This window comes from Ornithorhynchus anatinus, chromosome 18, assembly GCF_004115215.2.
Source record: "Ornithorhynchus anatinus isolate Pmale09 chromosome 18, mOrnAna1.pri.v4, whole genome shotgun sequence".
Lineage (NCBI taxonomy): Eukaryota > Metazoa > Chordata > Mammalia > Monotremata > Ornithorhynchidae > Ornithorhynchus > Ornithorhynchus anatinus.
In genome coordinates, this window is record NC_041745.1 from 39832318 (window position 1) to 39851052 (window position 18735).

Genomic DNA, 18735 nt, shown 5'->3' on the forward strand with positions numbered 1-18735 from the left:
CTGCTGTTTCAGCTTATGTGGGCAGACTGCCTGGGGAGGGGTTTTTGTCTTCTTTTTTTATAATGGTATTTGTTAAGCGTTTACTACGAGCCAGGCATGTACTAAGCACTGGGGGAGATTTGAAATAAGCAGGTTGGGCACTGTCCATGATCATTCACTGTTGTATTTATTTAGCGCTTATTGTGTGCAAATCACTGTACTAAGCTCTTGGGAGAGTACAGTATAACAATAAATAGATACATTCTTGCCCACAATGAGCTCACAGTCTAGAGGGGGAGATAGACATTAATATAAATAGATAAATTATATGTGTATCTGTAATTTATATATATATGTGTGTGTGCCCTGTGGGGATGGGAGGGATGAATGAAGGAGCAAGTAAGAGAGGTGCAGATGGGAGTGAGAGGAGAGGAGGGATTAGTCAGGGAAGGCTTCTTGGAGGACATATGCCTTCAATAAGCCTTTGAAGTGGGGCAGAGCAATTTTCTGTCTGATATGTCCCACATGGGCTCCCAGTCTTTATCCCCATTTTCCAGATGAGGAAACTGAGGCACAGAGAAGTGAAGTGACTTGCCCAAGGTCACACAGCAGACGGTAGAACCCCAGGTCCTTCTGATTCCCAGGCTCAGGCTCTATCCGCCAGGCCATCGTGCTTCTCCCACTTCAGTCTTCATGCCGTGAGCCTGCAGCTGCCCACAGGTCTGCCTGGCTCGGAGCCCACAGCCGGCCCACCGGGAGCCCGGATGCCTAAGTCCCTCCCGACTACCCGTCAGAGGAGCCCTCCCCCGACCAGTACGTTACCAGGCAGAGGGCTCCACGGCCCTTGCCAGCCAATGAGCCGAGCGGCCCCTGGGAGGATCGGATCGCTCTGCCCTGCCCCGGGCCTTTAAAGTCTCAGCAAGCCAAGAGGGTCAGTGATCCTTGGCCAGGCCCAGTCAGCACTTTCCAACACCCCTCCTCCACCCCCTAACCCCGGCCCCGGGGTAGGGCGGATTAGGTGTGCCTCGTTTCTAGGTGCTCCTTCTCCAGGGAGGTAAATACTGAGGAGCGGCCTGGTCTAGTGGAAAGAGCAGGGATTTGAAAATCAGAAGACCTGGATTCTAATCCCAGCCCCACCACACGTCTGCTGGGTGAACTTGGGCCAGTTGCTTCACTTCTCTGGGCCTCGGTTACCTCATCTGGAAAATGGGGATTAAGACTGTGAGATCTCGGTGGTTCAGGGACTGTGTCCGGCCTGATTATCTTTATCTACCCTAGTGCTTAATATAGTGTCTGTTACAGTAAGTACTTAATTACCACCCAATTGTTATTATTATTATTACTGAACGAAATGCCTTCCCATTCGCTTTCAGAGAAATTACCCACCAACAGGGCTAGGGTGAAGCCTTCTGAGAGCAAAAGTCAATTTAGTCAGGGTCCGATTAACTCTCCTATTGAGAAGATAGTAGATTTTGTGAGGTTCAATCAATCGTATTTTCTTTTTATGGTATTTGTTAAGCACTTACTATGTGCCGAGCACTGTTCTAAGCATTGGGGTAGATGCAAGGTCATCAGGTTGTCCCACGTGGGGCTCAGTCTTAATCCCCATTTGCAGATGAGGTAACTGAGGCACAGAGAAGTTAAGTGACTTGTCCAAGGTCACATATCAGACAAGTGGCAGAGCTGGGATTAGAACCCACGTCCTCCGCTTCCCAAACCCGGGCTCTTGCCACTAGGCCATGCTGCTTCAATCAAGTCAGACACGGTGAGCGGAAAGTCATGTTAGAAGTGCGTACTGGCAAAATAGACTGGCTTTACCCCAGACCGTGGAGCATACATTTTTCTTTATATAAATGTTTTCATTTAGAAAACTGTAGATTTATTTCTGTGGCAGGGCTGGGGAGTTCATGGCTTTAATCATATTAATCCAGTCCTGCGTACAGTCGCAGTTTGGGGTTGTTCATTGGCAAGAGTATCAGTTCACCATCATCAGCTCAGTCGGAGTTAGAAAATTTAAGTGCACGCCCCTGTATTCCAATAACGCCAGCATTTGTTCCTGATGACCCCTTCATTAAGGAAAACTCCTATGGTAACCCGCATGCTTTTCCCGACTCCACACAACATGTGCACAGCCGTTTCTTCTAGTGCAAGATGATGATGATGATTTTGGTATTTGTTAATAAGAATAATAATAATGGTATTTGGTAAGCACTTACTATGCGCCAGGCACTGCACTAAGCGCTGGAGCGGATACAAGCAAATTGGGTCGCACACACAGGCCCTATCCCCGTTATACAGATGGGGGAACTGAGTTATAGAGAGGTGAAATGACTTGCCCAAGGTCACACAGCAGACAAGTGGCGGAGTCAGAGTTAGAACCCAGGTCCTTCTGATTCTTAGGCCCATGCTCTACCCACTAGACCGCACCGCTGTGCAGCCGTGTCCTGTGGAATGTCAGTCAGTCCTATTTATTGAGCACTTACTATGTGCAGAGCACTGTATTAGGCACTGGGGACAGTACAATAAAACAATAAACAGATACATTCCCTGCCCACAAGAAACTTACAGTCTAGAGGAGGGGAGAGAGACATTAATATAAATAAATTAAAGATATGTGCAAAAGTGCTGTGGGGCTGGGAGGCGGGTGAATAAAGGGAGCAAGTCAGGGCGGTGCAGAAGGGAGTGGGAGAAGAGGAAAGCAAGGCTTAGTCAGGGAAGGCCTCTTGGAGGAGATGGGACTTCCAATAAGGCTTTAAAGAATAATAATGTTGGTATTTGTTAAGCGCTTACTATGTGCAGAGCACTGTTCTAAGCGCTGGGGTAGACACAGGGGAATCAGGTTGTCCCACGTGGGGCTCACAGTCTTAATCCCCATTTTACAGATGAAGAAAGAAGGGGAGAGTCATTGTGGGATGAGGGAAGGGAATGGTGACTGACCCAGACCCACCTCAAGCCAGGGACAGTCAGAGGGCACAGAGGTGTCTCTCAGGAGCCCTGCATCTAATTAATGCTTGAGCCTCAGTCTCATCCGACTCGCTCCCAAATGCCAAAGTGGTTTTAGGTTTCCAAAAGCTTGTGCTTTCCTTGTGTCAGACAGCAAAAAAATCAAGTAAGAAGGCAGAAGGAAGCATGGCCTCGGGAGTCAGAGGACCTGGGTTCTAATCCCAGCTTTGCCACTCACCTGTGTGACCTTGGGCAAGTCGCTTCATTTCTCTGGGCCTCAGCTTCCTCATCTGTAAAATGGGGATGAAGACTGTGAGCCTCATAAGGGAGAGGGACTGTGTCAATCCTGATGATCTTGTACCTATACCAGTGTGTTTCTTGTTGTATTGTACTCTTCCAAGCGCTTAATACAGTGCTCTGCATACAGTAAGTGCACAATAAATACAGTTGAATGAATGAATGCTTGGTACAGTGCCTGGCACCTAGTAAGCATTTAGCCAATACCATTTTTTTTAGGAAAGGAGTCTTTTATATTTCTTCAGGTGTAGATCATTTCAGGGGAGGGACCCAGCCAATTTTAGAGGCTCAGCCTGGTTGGTCACGATCCCTCAAACTCTTTTTTTTTAATGGTATATGTTAAACACTTACCATGTGCCAGACACTGTACTAAACACAGGGGTAGAGAAAGAAAGGAGGATTTAGTCGGGGAAGGCATTGTGCCTTCGATGAAGCGGGGGAGAGTAATTGTCAGTTTTGAGGAATCGCTTAGTGGTCCTCTCCTCATTCCTTTCACAACGTGCTCGTGCTCGGGGGTCTGTCTTTCTCCATCTGATAATGTCACCTGGAATTACAACTTTCCTCTGGCCGGTTGCATTTTAATCTTTTATTCTTTTTTTACCTCTTGCGAAATCAGTCACGTGGTGGTATTTATCGAACGCTTACCGTGGTGCAGAGCACCATACCGAGCACTTAGGAGAGTCTAGTACGACAGAATTGGTAGGCACGTTCCCGACCCACAAGGACCTCACAGTCTAGAGGGGGAGACCGACATTCATAGAAATAAATTCATGACGGATATGGACACAAGTGCTATGGTGCGGTGGGCCGGGGGGTGCGAGGGGGAATATAAAAGGTTGCCAGTGCAGCTGACATGTGGGTTTCAGGCAAGGGGAGGGGAAACTGCTTATCTTTCCCTTCTGTTTCCCGGCAGCTGCAGGAGGGTGGGGGGGAGTGGAGGAGGGGAGGGTGGAAGCTCTCCCTGCATGTGTGGCTGTAAATTTTGAGCAGCTGAGGAGGATTCCAGTCAGCCTGACCCCCTGATGCTTCCTGCCTCTTTCCCCGGGCCGAGCACCCCTCCCAGATTTCTCCAGTCAGGTTTTCCCTCAGGAAAGGCAGACCTCCCAGCACCGCTGCATGCCACGGAAAGCCAGGGCCTTGAGGCTCCCCGAATTTCTGCATGGCACGAGGCGGTTGGAGCCGGGGGAGACCTCAGGCCTTGCAGGAGGAGCTTTTGAGCTCGAGCGTGGCCTGCTCCGCATTGACGTCACCGGCTCCTAGCCTTCTCCCAGGGCGATCCGTGCCCCCCTCTCTCCACCCGGCCCGGATCGAATGACCGGGCCGAGATCGGTTTGAAGCGCCCGGTGCCCGGGATTAAGGAGCAGACGAATGGTTGCCTTGCGCCGACACGTGCAGGCTCAACAAAGTCGGCTTTATTTCTCGGTCCCCAAACGCCAAATCGGGCAGCTGTCAGAAGCCTTTAACTATGGCAGAGTGCAAGCTTCTAGACCGGTCCCCGGGGTTGGGGGGAGGGAAAGGCAGGCGACCCAGGCCAAGGCCACGGGGTCGTCTGCAGAACTCTAGGAGGGTGGGGAGGGAGGAGGAATCCGATCGGCTCATGACTCCTTGGCTTGATAAGTCTTAACTGTCCCGAGGTACAGAAAAACCAGCTCACACCCAGAAACCCAGCAGGGAATGTTCGAAGAGCCAGTTAGGGAGGGGATGTTCTGTGCCGTTCTGCCTAGGGAGATTTTGCCGATGAGCAGGCTGCAAATTGGAGGTTGTGGCCTAAGGGACATTTCTGTGAAGGGCAGTTCCAGAGGTTGCTTCTCGGGCTCAGGCTAAGAGAGATGAGTGCAGGTGAATGAAGCAAGTGGACCACCAGAGGAAAGAAACGTGGAGCTTTAGTTATCGTCATTATCACTGGCATCTATTGAGCACTTACTGAGTGTAGAGTGCTTGGGAGAGTACACTACAACAGAGTTGGTATAAAGAATAATAATAATTACGGTATTAAGCTCTATGTACCAGGCACTATACTAAACACTGGGGTGGAATCAAGCAAATCAGGTGGGACACAGGCCCTGTCCCACGTGGGGCTCACAGTCTTAATCCCTGTTTTACAGAGGAGGTAACTGAGTCACAGAGAGATCAAGTGACTTGCCCAGGTTACAGAGCAGGTGAGTGGTGGAGCCGGGATTAGACCCAGGTCTTTCTGAATCCTAGGCCTGTGCTCTATCCACTAAGCCAATCCACTCTTCCAAGCGCTTAGTACAGTGCTCTGCACACAGTAAGCGCTCAATAAATACTACTGATTGAACACAGGGTTCTGTGGGAATGCAACTCCCGATGTTATAGAACTAACACTGCTCCATGTTAGTGATTACTCCGGTGACCTCCTAAATGGGATTTGGGATTTCCACAGCCTTGGGTGTTAGCTGTTGCCCTGGGACATGGTCACTGTGTAAGGCATCTGACTAAAATTAGACCCCACCGCAATCTGGGTGGGAACCCCTCTTTCGCCTCGAGCCATGGCGGGATTTAAACTGAGCACGTGCCTCTTAACCAGGCAATATAGCCTGAGGGGTTGAGCCTGGAGCTGGGAGGACAGAACCTAGGTCACACTGGCCCTGGGCAAGAAACTTACACCTCCTCCCATCGGACTTCCCTGACTAACCCCTCCTCTTTTCTTCTCCCACTCCCTTCTGTGTCGCCCTGAGTTGCTCCTGTCGCCATAACTTGCTCCCTCATTCATCCTCCCTCCCAGCCCCACAGCATATATGTACACATCTGTAATTTTTTTCTATTAATGTCTGTCTCCCCTTCTAGAATGTGAGCTTGTTGAGGGCGGGGAATGTGTCTGTTGTACTCTCCCAAGTGGTTAGTACAGTGCTTTACACACGGTAAGCGCTCAATTAATACGATTGAATGAATGAGTGAATAGGGCTTTTCGTCTCCGTTAGTGTGGACATTGACCTTTAATAATAATAATGATAATGTTGGTATTCGTTAAGTGCTTACTATGTGCAGAGCACTGTTCTAAGCGCTGGGGTAGATACAGGGTAATCAGGTTGTCCCACGTGAGGCTCACAGTTAATCCTCATTTTACAGATGAGGTAACTGAGGCACAGAGAAGTCAAGTGACTTGCCCAAGGTCACACAGCTAAGTGGCAGAGCCGGGATTCGAACCCATGACCTTTGACTCCCAAGCCCGGGTTCTTTCCAATGAGCCACGCTGACCACTAGAGTGGATTGAGCAGTGGCTGAAGAGTCACCCCATTTTGGAGTTGCACACCACCCATCAACTGATAGTGACGCTCTAACCTAATGGTTCCGTGATCAGAAAATGGGGCCGGTCTTGGTCCGGCAGGGTCATTCATTCATTCAATCAATCGTATTTATTGAACACTTACTCTGTGCAGAGCTCTATACTAAGTGCTTGGAAGAGTGCAATATAACAATAAATAGACGCATTCTCTGCCCACAACGAGTTTACGGTCTAGAAGGTCCCAGGCTAAGCTGAAAAAGAGGAATCTCAGATATGGAAGAAAGATTAGGGTTAATGCCTCGCAGTCCTAAGTGCTTCTCATATAGGATCCACAGTCCCTGTTCCAGCTTCTCTTTTGCCCCCAGTGCAACCGCCTTTCATTGAATTCACCTTCTAGCCACCTGCCTCGTTCGGTCTCTGTTGCCAAGGTTTCTGTCTGTCTCTGCAAGTAGAGTGTAAGCTCCTTGTGGGCAGGCAACATGCTTCGTGTCTGTGTAGTGCTCTCCTGAGCACTTGGTAGAGGGCCCTGCCTCCCTCAGTGGGTACTCAATAAATCTCATTATTCCCACTTCTACTGCCACCACCGTTCCTACCCTGGAGTGTCAGGGGAACAAACCTCACCCTCACCCCCTTCGCCAAGCTCTCATTTCTGGACCGGGGCAAATTGGACAGGTTTTTGAAATACAAAACCACACCCGGGAGTCCCCGGAATCTCTGGAGCGGGAGTTTACATCTCGCCTTGTGGTGACCTCTCTCTTTCGTCTCCCTGCACCCAGGGGACTCGGAGGCTTTGCAAAAGGCCGCTTCTCCTCTCCTCTCTCCTTCCCTCCTCTCTCCTCCCCTACGTTCTTCTCCCCTCTCCTCCTCTCCTCCCCTCTCCTCCTCCTACTTCCCCTCCCCTCCTCTCCTCCACCTGCATCCCTGAGTCACCCAGTTAAGCCTCGCCAGAACTGCAGAACTAGAGGGCTAGCTGACTAAGTGGATTTTTCCTTGTCACGACACTAAACACTAAACGTGTACCTTTTTTGTTAATTCCCCTAGTGTTTCCCTGGTGCCGTTTAGTTGATTCCCCTTGTGTTCCCTGGTGGTGAGCCAGAATGATTGCCTCGGGGATGCCAAAGAAAGATAAGAGGGAGTAAAAGCTCAAGGTCTACAGGAAGTCCTTTTTTTTCTTTTTCACCCCCTGTGCTACTTATGATGATGATGATAATGATAATGACATGCAAGCATTCGGTACCATCCATAGCACCCAGGGCACACTCAAATTCCATTTCTATGTCGGTCGCATCGTACCTGATACCATTACTTCAGGTGGCTCCTCTGGGGGATGAGTGGTCACCTTTGTAGGTCTGCAGAAAAGTGACACGATTCTTCCAGGACCAGGATCAAGCACGGGCCTGGGAATCAGAAAGTCTTGAATTTTGATCCTGGCTCTGCTACTTGTCTGCTGTGTGACCTTGGGCAAGTTACTTTACTTCTCCATGCCTGAGTAACCTCATCTGTAAAATGAGAATTGAAATTGTGAACCCTAAGTGGAACAGGGACTGTGGATCCTATTTCCTTGGATCCACCCCAGCACTTAGTACAGTGCCTGTCACAGAGAAAGCGCTTAACAAATACCCCAATTATTATTATTATTGTTTCCCAGCCAGGGCCTCCTGGCTGTTCTCTTCCAGTGGACCTAAGGCCAATCATCTGGGTGGACCAGGCAGGGAAAAGAGAAGAAATAAAGCCCTAGAGGATAGCAAAGATAAAGTCGGACCCTGAAAAAGATGAGCTGATGGATGCAGATCATTTGCAAATACAGTAGGAATTCTACTGCTACACTAGTTCCTTGCCTGAGCAGTTTGCTTTTCTCCAAAAGGGTGTGGCAGAATTTGAAGAGTGCAGCTTGGGAGAAACCGATTTAAGGTGCTCAGAAAAACGCAGGAAAATGAGGGGTCTAGAAAAAACACCATGTTCTATACCAAGCAGACACTCAGGAAGTAACAGAGGTGATGAAGGTGATGGCGATAGCTATCTGGAGCAGCGGAGCCTTCTGGGTTTCTAGAGTCCTCGGGGCCCAAGCTGCAAAGGGCCAGCTTTTGGGTCCATGAAAGGTCTCTGAATAAGCCACTCGGCAACCACCTTTAAAGATGCTTTCAGCCCTGGGTCGAGATATGTGCCAAACTTTTGCACCGTTGGAAACTTGGTGACAACTGCTGTTTTCTGTCACAAATAAAAAAGTTCCTCTTGGCTTTCAGGTTCCATTTAGAAATTCAACTGAAGATGTCTAGCAAAACGACAAACACCAACAATATAGCTCAGGCAAGAAGAACTGTGCAACAGCTGCGATTAGAAGCCTCCATAGAGAGAATAAAGGTAAGATAAAAGCTCATAATGTGCTGGAACTCCTCCCTCTGTATCCCTTACCCCTCTCGTAACAGAACTTCTGAACAAGTGGGATAAGATTATTTAAGCTAGCTCGGTTTCCACATTCTACCATGACATTCTGGGTTTAGCTGCTGAGATTTAATCATCATCCAATATGTTCCAACCTCACTCTGAGAATACAGCCACCGCCTTGACAAGTGGCCTCCAAACCAGCAAGAGAGCTCGATGTTGTGAAACTCTAGCCACAGCGATTTAGCCAATACCCTTTAGTTTACTAAATGCTCATGGTGTGCTAAGCACTGAGGTAGATACAAGAAAATCAGACCCAACACAAACCCGGAGTTACATACGGATCTCCGCTGGTAACCGGGAACTAAGTGTGTTCCAAGACCTAGCAATGCCACAGACGTCAAGAAGATAGACAGTTGAAGCAAGAAGATGGGCCTGTTCTTGAGGAGACTCGCAGTTGATGAATTGTATGGCATTTGTGAAGTGCTTACATTGTGCTCTACACAGATCTACTAGGTGCTAAGTGCTGAGGTAGATGCAAGATAAATGATTGTCTCTGTTCCACACAGGAGTCGCAGTCTAAGAAAGGGGGAGAGCAGGTATCTGATGCTTATTTTACCGATGAGGGAATTGAAGCCCAGAGAAATTGTGTGACTTGCCCAAAGTGGCCCAGCAGGCCAGTGACAGAACTGGAACTAGAATCTGTGTCTCGTGACTCCTAAACCCGGACCCCTATGGCCCCAGGGTTCAGATCCAGCTGGAGGTTTACAGATCTGAAGCTTGGTGTCCAGTTGTTCACATGGTTTTGAGACCAAAGGATCTCCCCTTCCCTTCCCCCTACCACCCCCTCAAGCAGTGCCATCAGTAACACTTGCTGTTGAAAGTCACTATCAAACAGCAAGACAAGATCACAGCCAATGAGGTTTTAGAATGAAATCAGCCTTCTAGCGTTGTAGCTATGCTCACCCCACCCAACTTCGCCATGAGGCCATGTGAGGCAAGTGGATGGCAGTAGGATATATATTTTTTATGGTATTTCTTAAGCGTTTTCTACACTGTACTGAATGCTGGGGTGGATACATGTTAATCAGACTGTAAATAATGCCTGTCACACATGGGACTCCCCGTCTTAATCTCCATTTTACAGGTGAGGAAACTGAGGCCAGAGAGGCCAGATAGATAGCGTTGGGATAGATACAAGATAATCAGATTGGACGCAGTCCCTTTCCCGATTAGGGTTCACAATCTTAATCCCACTTTACAGGTGAGGCAATTGAAGCCCAGAGAAAGCGTGACTTGCCTAAGGTCACACAGCAGACAAATGGCGGAGCCAACATTAGAACCCATGACCTTCTGATTCCCAGGCCCGTGCATTATCCACTAGGCCACCCTGCTTCAATAATCCATGTCCCACATGGGGCTCATGATCTTAATCCCCATTGTGTAGATGAGGTAACCAAGGTACAAAGAAGTGAAGTGACTTGCCCAAGGTCACACAGCAGACAAGTGGCAGAGCTGGGATTAGAGCTCAGATCCTTCTGAGCCTCAGGCCCGTGTTCGATCTACAAGGCCACGCTGCGATCACCCGTCATGGGGTCCCGAGCCCAGCCCCTCAGCATCCACTGGTGCTGATTCCGGAGGCTTCCGCAGACCGTTCAGCCCCCGGATAATGTCAATCTACCATACCGGCCACCTTTCCTCACCTTTCTCTTTTTCCTCCTTTCCCCTTCCCCAAGCCCGTCTTTCTGAATTTCCCATCCTTTGCCACAGAAGCAAAGGACTTGACTTGGAGCCCAGAAACCTCATTTGGTTCTCTGTTCCACGGGCTGACTGAGGAGATGTCACGGGGCATGACCCTTCCCTGGATGAAAGCATCTAAAAGTTCGATGCGGTAATCTCTCTTTTGCCTCTTTGGTTTGCACTTCAGGTTTCCAAAGCATCCGCCGATCTCATGTCCTACTGTGAGGAGCACGCCAGGAGCGATCCTTTGCTAATGGGGATCCCGACGTCAGAAAACCCTTTCAAGGATAAAAAAACGTGCATCATATTATAACGGAGCGGAGAATTCCTCCATAGCATCCTCTGCCAAGCAAATCGCAAGCCTTTCTTTGGAGAAATTCCCTTGGGTTGTCCTTCAGTACCCATGGCTAAAAATGAAAATGCTTTTAAATCGTTTAAGTGGTTTTTCAAGCCTTTCTCTTTCGGTTTCCCTTTCTTAAGAACATCCGTATCAGATTATTAGACAGCCAATTGCATTCATTTCTTGACGGTTGGAACGATGTTGGAATATAGAGGAATAGAGGAAGGCCATTGATGGGTGTGTGTGAGAGAGAGAGTGTGTGTGAGCGTCTGTGTGTGCGTGTTCGGTTTGGCTTTATTTAACTATGCATAGTGTCTATTTGTATTTTATTTTTAAGGAGGTTTAGAAACCACAGTCAAGACCAAAGTTGCCTCAGCTTCTCTCCAGATTAGCAAGGCCAATGAGAATTTAAATCATCGCCATCCGTAATTTACTTTATATTTTAATAGGATTTGTGCCTATATGTACAGTATACAGTTGATATATGTGTTTGCATATATGTTTTTGTATATACACATTTCAAAGTGCATATTTTGTAGTAGAAAACTTTCATAATCAATTGCAGCATCCCTTCATCGAATTCCCAGAGTTCATACCTTTGTCTGGAAGCATCTTAGGCTTTCAAAGTGGTGGGGGCGAAACTTTTTGATCCTACTTCCGGGGTTTCTGGCAGAGTTCGAAGCGGAATCCTAGACATTTATCCTGACCGTCTCTCTCTTTATGGGGAGCTAGGCTTCTCAGCCCTGAGTATAAACTGTGCCAAATAAAAAAATTGAAGTGAGGTGCTGTGCCTTTGGTGAAAACCTTTGGATCCCCCTGGTTTTGTGCTCGATTTTTTAGAGGGTGGGATGGGGCGGAGACTTGTGGAAGGCCTGCTGTATGTATGTATGAAAGGGGGTTTCAGAGTCGGTGAGTCCTTAGAAGAGGTGCTACACCCCCACTGCCTTCACCCCAGGGCCTGAGCATCAGAATCCCTCTCAGACTCCAAATGGAACAGGGACTGTGTCCGATCTGACTGTATTGCCTCTGCCCTAGCACTTGCTCCGCATATAGTTTAGCGCTTAATCCCGTAACCAACCAGAGCACCATCGAGCCCCCGAGGAAGGTGCTACATCTGATTGGACTAGGGCGACTTTCCTCCTAGCCCCCTAATAATGCTAATAATTGTGGTATTCGTTAGGTGCTTAATCTGTACTAAGCGCTGGGGTAGATACAAGTTCATCAGGTCCCACATGGGGCTCACACTCTAAACAGGAGGGCGAAGAGGTACCGAATCCCCATTTTGCCAGATGAGAGAACTGAGGCCCAGAGAAGTGAAGTGACTTGCCTAAGGTCACGCAGCAGAAGGACCTGTGTTCTAATCCCAGCAGCGCCCCTTGTCTGCTGCATGACCTTGGGTAAATCGCTTCACTTCTCTGGGCCCCGGTTCCCTCATTTCAGCAAAATGGGGATTAAGACCATGAGCCCCATGAGGAACACGGACTGATTACCTTATACGATGATGATTATGGTATTTGTTAAGCGCTTACTATGGGCCAAGCGCTATTCTAAGCGCTGGGGTAGATACGTTGTCCCATGTGGGGCTCACAGTCTTAATCCCTATTTTACAGATGAGGTCACTGAGGAAGAGATAAGTGACTTACCCAAAGTCATACAGCTGACAAGTGGCGGAGCCGGCATTAGAACCCATGTCCTCTTACTCCCAAGCCTGTTGTCTTTCCACTAAGCCACGCTTCTTCTCTACCCTGGCACTTAGAACGGTGCCTGGCACATAGTAAGCAAATAACAAGTAACGAATACCATTTAAAAAAAAAAAGAAAAGGTAATAGTGGAGCTGGGATTAGAACCCAGGGCCCGTCCTCTTTCCACTAGGCCACACTGCTTCTAAAATGATTAGCGTGAGGTAGGGCCACAAGGAGCCGACCGTGGAGGAGGCGGGTTCCGTTCCTGAGCCAACACTTGCCCCTAAACCGAACAGGAGGCCCCAAACACAACCTAGCTGTGCTTTCGCCTGTCTCTGTGCCTTGCCCTAACCCTGCCCAAGGCCCTCTACCCAAACACCAGAAAGTGAATCGAGGGGAACGCCCACAACAACCCTCAGCCGGGAAGGGACATTTTGGAGGGGTCAAGAAATCGCTCGGACACAGGGGAGCTCTCCTCTAGACTCCTTGTAGGCAGGGAACGTGTCTACCGACTCTGTTGTATTGTCCTTTCCAGGCGTCTAGTACAGTGCTACTCCCGATTGATTGAAAAGCTTCAGTACACCTGGACGTGTTGCAGATGGGCAACGCAAATTGCAAGTTAAAGTGGTCCCCCGGAGTGAATTCCAGTTCAGTGGAGGGTTTGAAATCTCGTCCAGCACTGACCCAGGGGTGTAATTTGTAAACATTTCCCTGGTACCCTTTGTTCTGGCTTTACGTTTCGTAGTCATTTAGGGAGAAAAGAATGCAATATTGTATTGAAACTGGCTACAACTATGTTCTGTATTTCTTGGAAGCCTTCTTTTCCGTGTCTGTAGACTGTTCTAACTGTGCATTCCTAAAGTGGAATTTAAACTTTATTAACCACTTGTAAGTTACTGTTTTATGCTGCCATTTGCCTTGATTTATTTCAGACAGCTGTGTAATAATATATTGAGAGAGCAGACTTCTTCTTTTGCCCTCCCCAAAGTTAAATCTGAGGCAGACACTAAAGAAAATCCCTTAAATTCAGTGCTTTATCTTTGTTGACATTGTTCTTTTTATAATAGTTTTCTAATGATGGTTTGAAAACTCTAATCCGTATTTTCACTCCAATTTTTAACCATGTTTCATTGATCATTTATAATGCAGCTTGTTACAACTATTTAAAATGATTAACTTGAATATACTTTGATACACAAATATTAGTAGCCACCATACTGTACCCTGTAGGCCTAAAAATAGACTCTTTTTATAAAATAGACACATTTTGCTACCCAGATATCGCATCTCTAGTGTTCAGTCCATGTTCCTTCTGTGGTAAGGGAAAGCCTTGATGTTCTACCCAATTCTTTTTCATTTCAAATGGGCTGACATGCTGGAGCACTTAGTACGGGCTCTGCAAACAATAAGTGCTCAAGAAATAAGATTGGATAAAGGCCTTGGGTGTGAAACACTGGAGTGATCTTAAAAAGCCGGAGTGATCTTAAAAAGGCCTGGGATCAAGTCTTGCAATTGTGGACCAAGAAGGACTTAGTAGCTTAATTTCCTTATAACCAAAAAGATTCTGTGAGAAAAGAAAATCTAGCTAGCTGTATACGTATAAATATGCAAACGTGCAAAGACCACTTTTATTTATCGGGTCTCCTTCAGCGTGTATGACCACAGTTCAACTGCTCCTTAGCCGTTGGTTAGTGATAATTCTGGACAAATGCCTGAGGTGTATTATATTTTTTCCACAACCGCAGTACTAATTTTATATATACAAACTTCTAACCTCCTGGCTTCATTCCCCCTGGATTTTAGGCATCATGGAGTTCCAAGGATGTACTTTTGCAGCGAGACTTTAGCTCATTTTAATCTGTCTCTGGTCCATTTCTATGCCTCCATTGTTATATCATTATTCTCTATGGTCTTTATTTAAACTTGGAGTCCAAATGCCATGATAACGCCCCAGGAGCTGATCTTTTTGCCAAACCGTTTCAATTTTGTGAAAACTCACTTGAATGCAGAAAAGATTTTATATAAATGGAAATTTACAGAGATTATAATCGTCATGGCTAAGGCTCTTTTTTTCTATCAAATTTTTTTAGTCCTTTAGCTTATTAAACTTCCAAGTGCCATGCTCACTCTTTAAAGGAAAGGTCTGATGATCACTTTCCATCCTGGTTCAATACTTTTGTACTTTTTTCAAATGTTTTACATCTTTAAAAATAGCTGAACAGACTGTTCCAATAATAATTTACTATATGTGTGCAATTTAGTAATAATCACAGAAAGAGTATGGAAGCATTTGATTTCATTTTTAACCACCAAACTAGGAGTGGGAATTAAGGGAAGGAGATGCCATATGTTGGTGTTAGAGACTTTTTGACTGTCTTTCTGTACCACCTTGGAATTATACTTGTCCAGTGAAATTTCATCGGTTGACTAAGGATCCCAGTGTCCATCCTGATTGAAGGAGTATGCCTGCACCATTAATTTACAACACCCGTGTCTCTAATTCTTTTCCAGTAAACCAAATATCAAACACATTACCGGTTCCTCGGAAGGGAACCAGGGAAATTGGGGAAACCGTACAAAACCAAAGAGGACTAGGAAGAAATCCTGGCTTTCTGATTTAACAGGTGGTGCTGGTGTAGAGAAAAAGTTATTTTCAGAATGGCTAGCCAAGATACCAATCAGCCAGTCAGTGATAGTTCTACAACTGCCCACAAAATGATATGTTGATGCTTTGATCATGGATGCTTTGAATATTAGATTGTCATTCTGTAATATGATAATGCTTGCGCAACTTCCGATGTTTTTTTTAGATTATTTTCTCACAAACTGGGAGATCTATTTGTTACATGTAATTTTTTTTCTTGTGTCCAAATTTGGTTACTTTAATGATCTGTTTTATATTGACGTGACTATAAACTCATGTACTCCTGATGTCTCGGTAAATTTGCCTTCGACTTCTTAATAGTGATGAGATATTTTGCTGTTTTTCTAATCTCCTTGGCTGTTTGTATGTTAAGCATCTTATTCTCCCAAGCACTGTGATTGTTGTTTAAAAGACTGTTTCCTTGTAAAGGATAAAAGCATTTATTTTACATCTAACATGTTCAGCACTATAGATATTAATCAGTTTAATTAAAAACACCATTGCTTTCTATCCTGAGTCAGTGTCTCACTTTACACTCTGGTAAATTTTGTTGCCTCTTTGCCAGCTGTAGCAGCTCAGGGTTTAATGGCCTAGGTGCCCACTTTTCATTTAGAGTGTGAGGTAAAAAGGGGGAGGAAGTCTTAAGAGAGGTGGATCCAGGGCGGGAAGAGGCTTCAAAGAACACTAGGCCCAAAAAATCTCCACTGGGGGCCATTTCCACCCTGTCTGGAAACTCTCAATCCTGTCAGAGACCTGGGACAAGTAGAGCTGATGCCTCTGTGTTTAGGGGACCACCAGGAAAGGGGAGGAGGGGCGATTAGGTGGACATCTCCCTGATTCTTATGGGCCGGAAAGACAAACCTCTTTCCTAAAGAACGAGGATCTAGGAGAAGAGAAGCCGCATGGCGTAGTGGATAGAGCACGAGCCTGGGAGTCAGAAGGTCATGGGTTCTAATCCCAACTCTGCCACTCGTCTGCTGTGTGACCTAGGGTAAGTCATTTAACTTCTCTGTGCCTTAGTTACCTCATCTGTAAAATGGGGATTGAGACTGTGAGCCCCACATGGGACAGGGGCTGTGTCCGACACGATTTACTTGTATCCATCCCGTTGCTTAGTACAGTACCTGGCCCATAGTGAGCACTTAACCAATACCATTATTATTCTTATTCTTAATAATCTGCCACCTCAGAAACTGACGGATGCAGAGACTTCAAGCTCACCCAAGGCTAATGAACCTAAAGTTGGAAACCTAAACCCAGGTGACCCAAAAACTCTGCCCCCAAGACTTAGAAGTGTTCACGTATGAATGGGCCTCTAGGCAGAAGCATCTCTTCAAGGAGAGGCACTAAGAGAAACCTAATACTAGCAGTGTTACATTTTTCACCACTTACTATGTGCCAAGCACTGTGCTATGTGCTAGAATACCTATAGTGGAATCAGATCAGTCCCCATCCCCCTAGGGGAGAGAGCGGGAGAGTAGGTAGGAAAGGTTTTATTTAGCAAAATGCTTTTCCTAAGTGTTTGATTTAGAAGTCTAGGTGAGTTTTAAAGTCCAACAAATCGCTCTGTCTGTTTCCTCCCCTTAGGTCTCAGGAAGAAAGACGGGGTAAAATAGACGATGAAACATCTTTAGGGGCCAGGTATGCATCCTGGAGGCTGGCAGGTAACTCGAGCAGTTGAAAAGGTGATAATTGTGTGTGTTGAGCACTTACTATGTGCCAAGCACTGGAGTCAGAGCCTGGATGATTACAGTATGTGCAGATTGGGTAGCAAGAAGGACACGGAAATCTGCCTAGCAAACTCCAGTTCTGTTTTGGTGGAATAGAAGACGTAAAACGGGCCACATTTTCCTACCACTCTTGGACAAATGGAACTGTCGTCTGTTATTCAGAGACTGCGTTCCACCCTTACTTGGGTGTGCCTCTGTCGGCTTCATAGAGATGGGTGCTTTTTCATTACCTTCCTCCTGGAGGAACTCAAATGCTGTATCTTCCTCCTCCCCCATTCCCACTCTCTGCATCCATGGACGCACAACAATCTCTCAGCAGAAACAGCTACCCAAACACATTCTGACTCTGCTAAATTGCGACCCAACAAATAATAGCAAAACCCCCTATCATTAGTGGCTAATGAGTCAGATATCATTAGTGTTGTAGAAACTCAGGTGAAAATCCATGAACTTTTTTTAACCTGCAGGTAAGTTCAGGCTATACAGATAGACACAAGTTTCTATGGCTCGAGGACACAGGTATATGGGAACATACATACACACACACACACACACACACACATAAATACACACACACACACACACACACACACACACACAAGCACAGCCATCCCTAGGTTTACCAAGAAGTCACAAAACCTAAATCATTTTTCAGTGGAGTTAGTTCTGACCTTATGTCAAAAAACAGCATGAGTCAAATACAATAATCAAAATGTGACTTCCTGGAATTTTTCAACAGCAAAGCAGACATGATGATAGACTCAGGTCTCTTACTAAGAAATTAAAAATGAGAAACTATTCAGTCTGGTATTTTCTTTTACTTCTTTTAATGAAGCCATGTCAGTGGTACCAACAGACACCTATTTAGGTCTTATACCAAACCACCTTTCCTCTGTCCGACTTGCTCAAATTACATACATTATCGTTCTCCTATTTCCAGAGTGATGATAGAAGTGATGGTATCTGTTGAACACTTACTATGTGCCAAGCACTGTTGTAAGCGCTGGGGTAGATACAAGGTTATCAGGCCATTTGCAATCGCTATCCCACAAAGGGCTCACAGTCTTCATCCCCATTTTACAGATGAGGTAACTGAAGCGCGGAGAAGTGAAGTGACTTGCCCGAGGTCACACAGCAGGTAAGTGGTGGAGCCGGAATTAGAATCCAGATCCTTCTGACTGCCGGGCCCGTGCTCTATCCACTACACCGGGCTGCTTGAAGAGAGCGCTGCTGACACATCGGCGATCCATGTGGACAGGTGAGATTGAGAAGAGATGCATGATCAACATATATTTCTCAACACTTGGGTATCGGATTTGCGGTCTCCGTGTGATCTTCAGTCTTTATGCAAGATGAATTTCCTTATCTCCAGTTGCCCCATAAGGCTGATCTGGTTTCTGCCCAAAGAGATAGACATGACCACTCACACCTCTTTATCTTAATTTTAGAGTTCGGGGAGCTGGGCAGTGCCATCCTGGGTCAAACTGCCCATTACCGTGTCTCTAAAAGAATACAGCTTTGTGGCCAAGCTGGCCAATCAATGAAGGGAATAACGAGGACGAGCAATTCTTGATGTGATCGATGGATCGCTCCTCTCCTTGTCAGAGGGGAGGGAAAATAAAATGTTGGAGAGTCAGTAATTCTCTGCTAATCAACAGGGAGAGACAGAGAAATATTGAGATAAGTTATTAAACAAATAAACACACAGATAGGTCAAACGTAGCGCAGTAAGCAGAAGGCACTGAGGATGG

At 46.5% G+C, this 18735-nt stretch overlaps 1 protein-coding gene across 1 annotated transcript in view; it reads left to right on the plus strand.

Annotated features, from left to right (window-relative positions):
- GNG12 (G protein subunit gamma 12) overlaps positions 1-12152 on the plus strand; it is a 41385-nt gene extending 29233 nt beyond the window's left edge. Inside the window, exons 2-3 of the mRNA XM_029046810.2 lie at positions 8710-8827; positions 10776-12152. Coding sequence (XP_028902643.1) covers positions 8735-8827; positions 10776-10901 — 219 coding nt within the window. The 5' untranslated portion in view covers positions 8710-8734 and the 3' untranslated portion in view covers positions 10902-12152. The remainder of the gene's footprint in view (positions 1-8709; positions 8828-10775) is intronic.
- The last annotated feature ends 6583 nt before the right edge of the window (positions 12153-18735 follow it).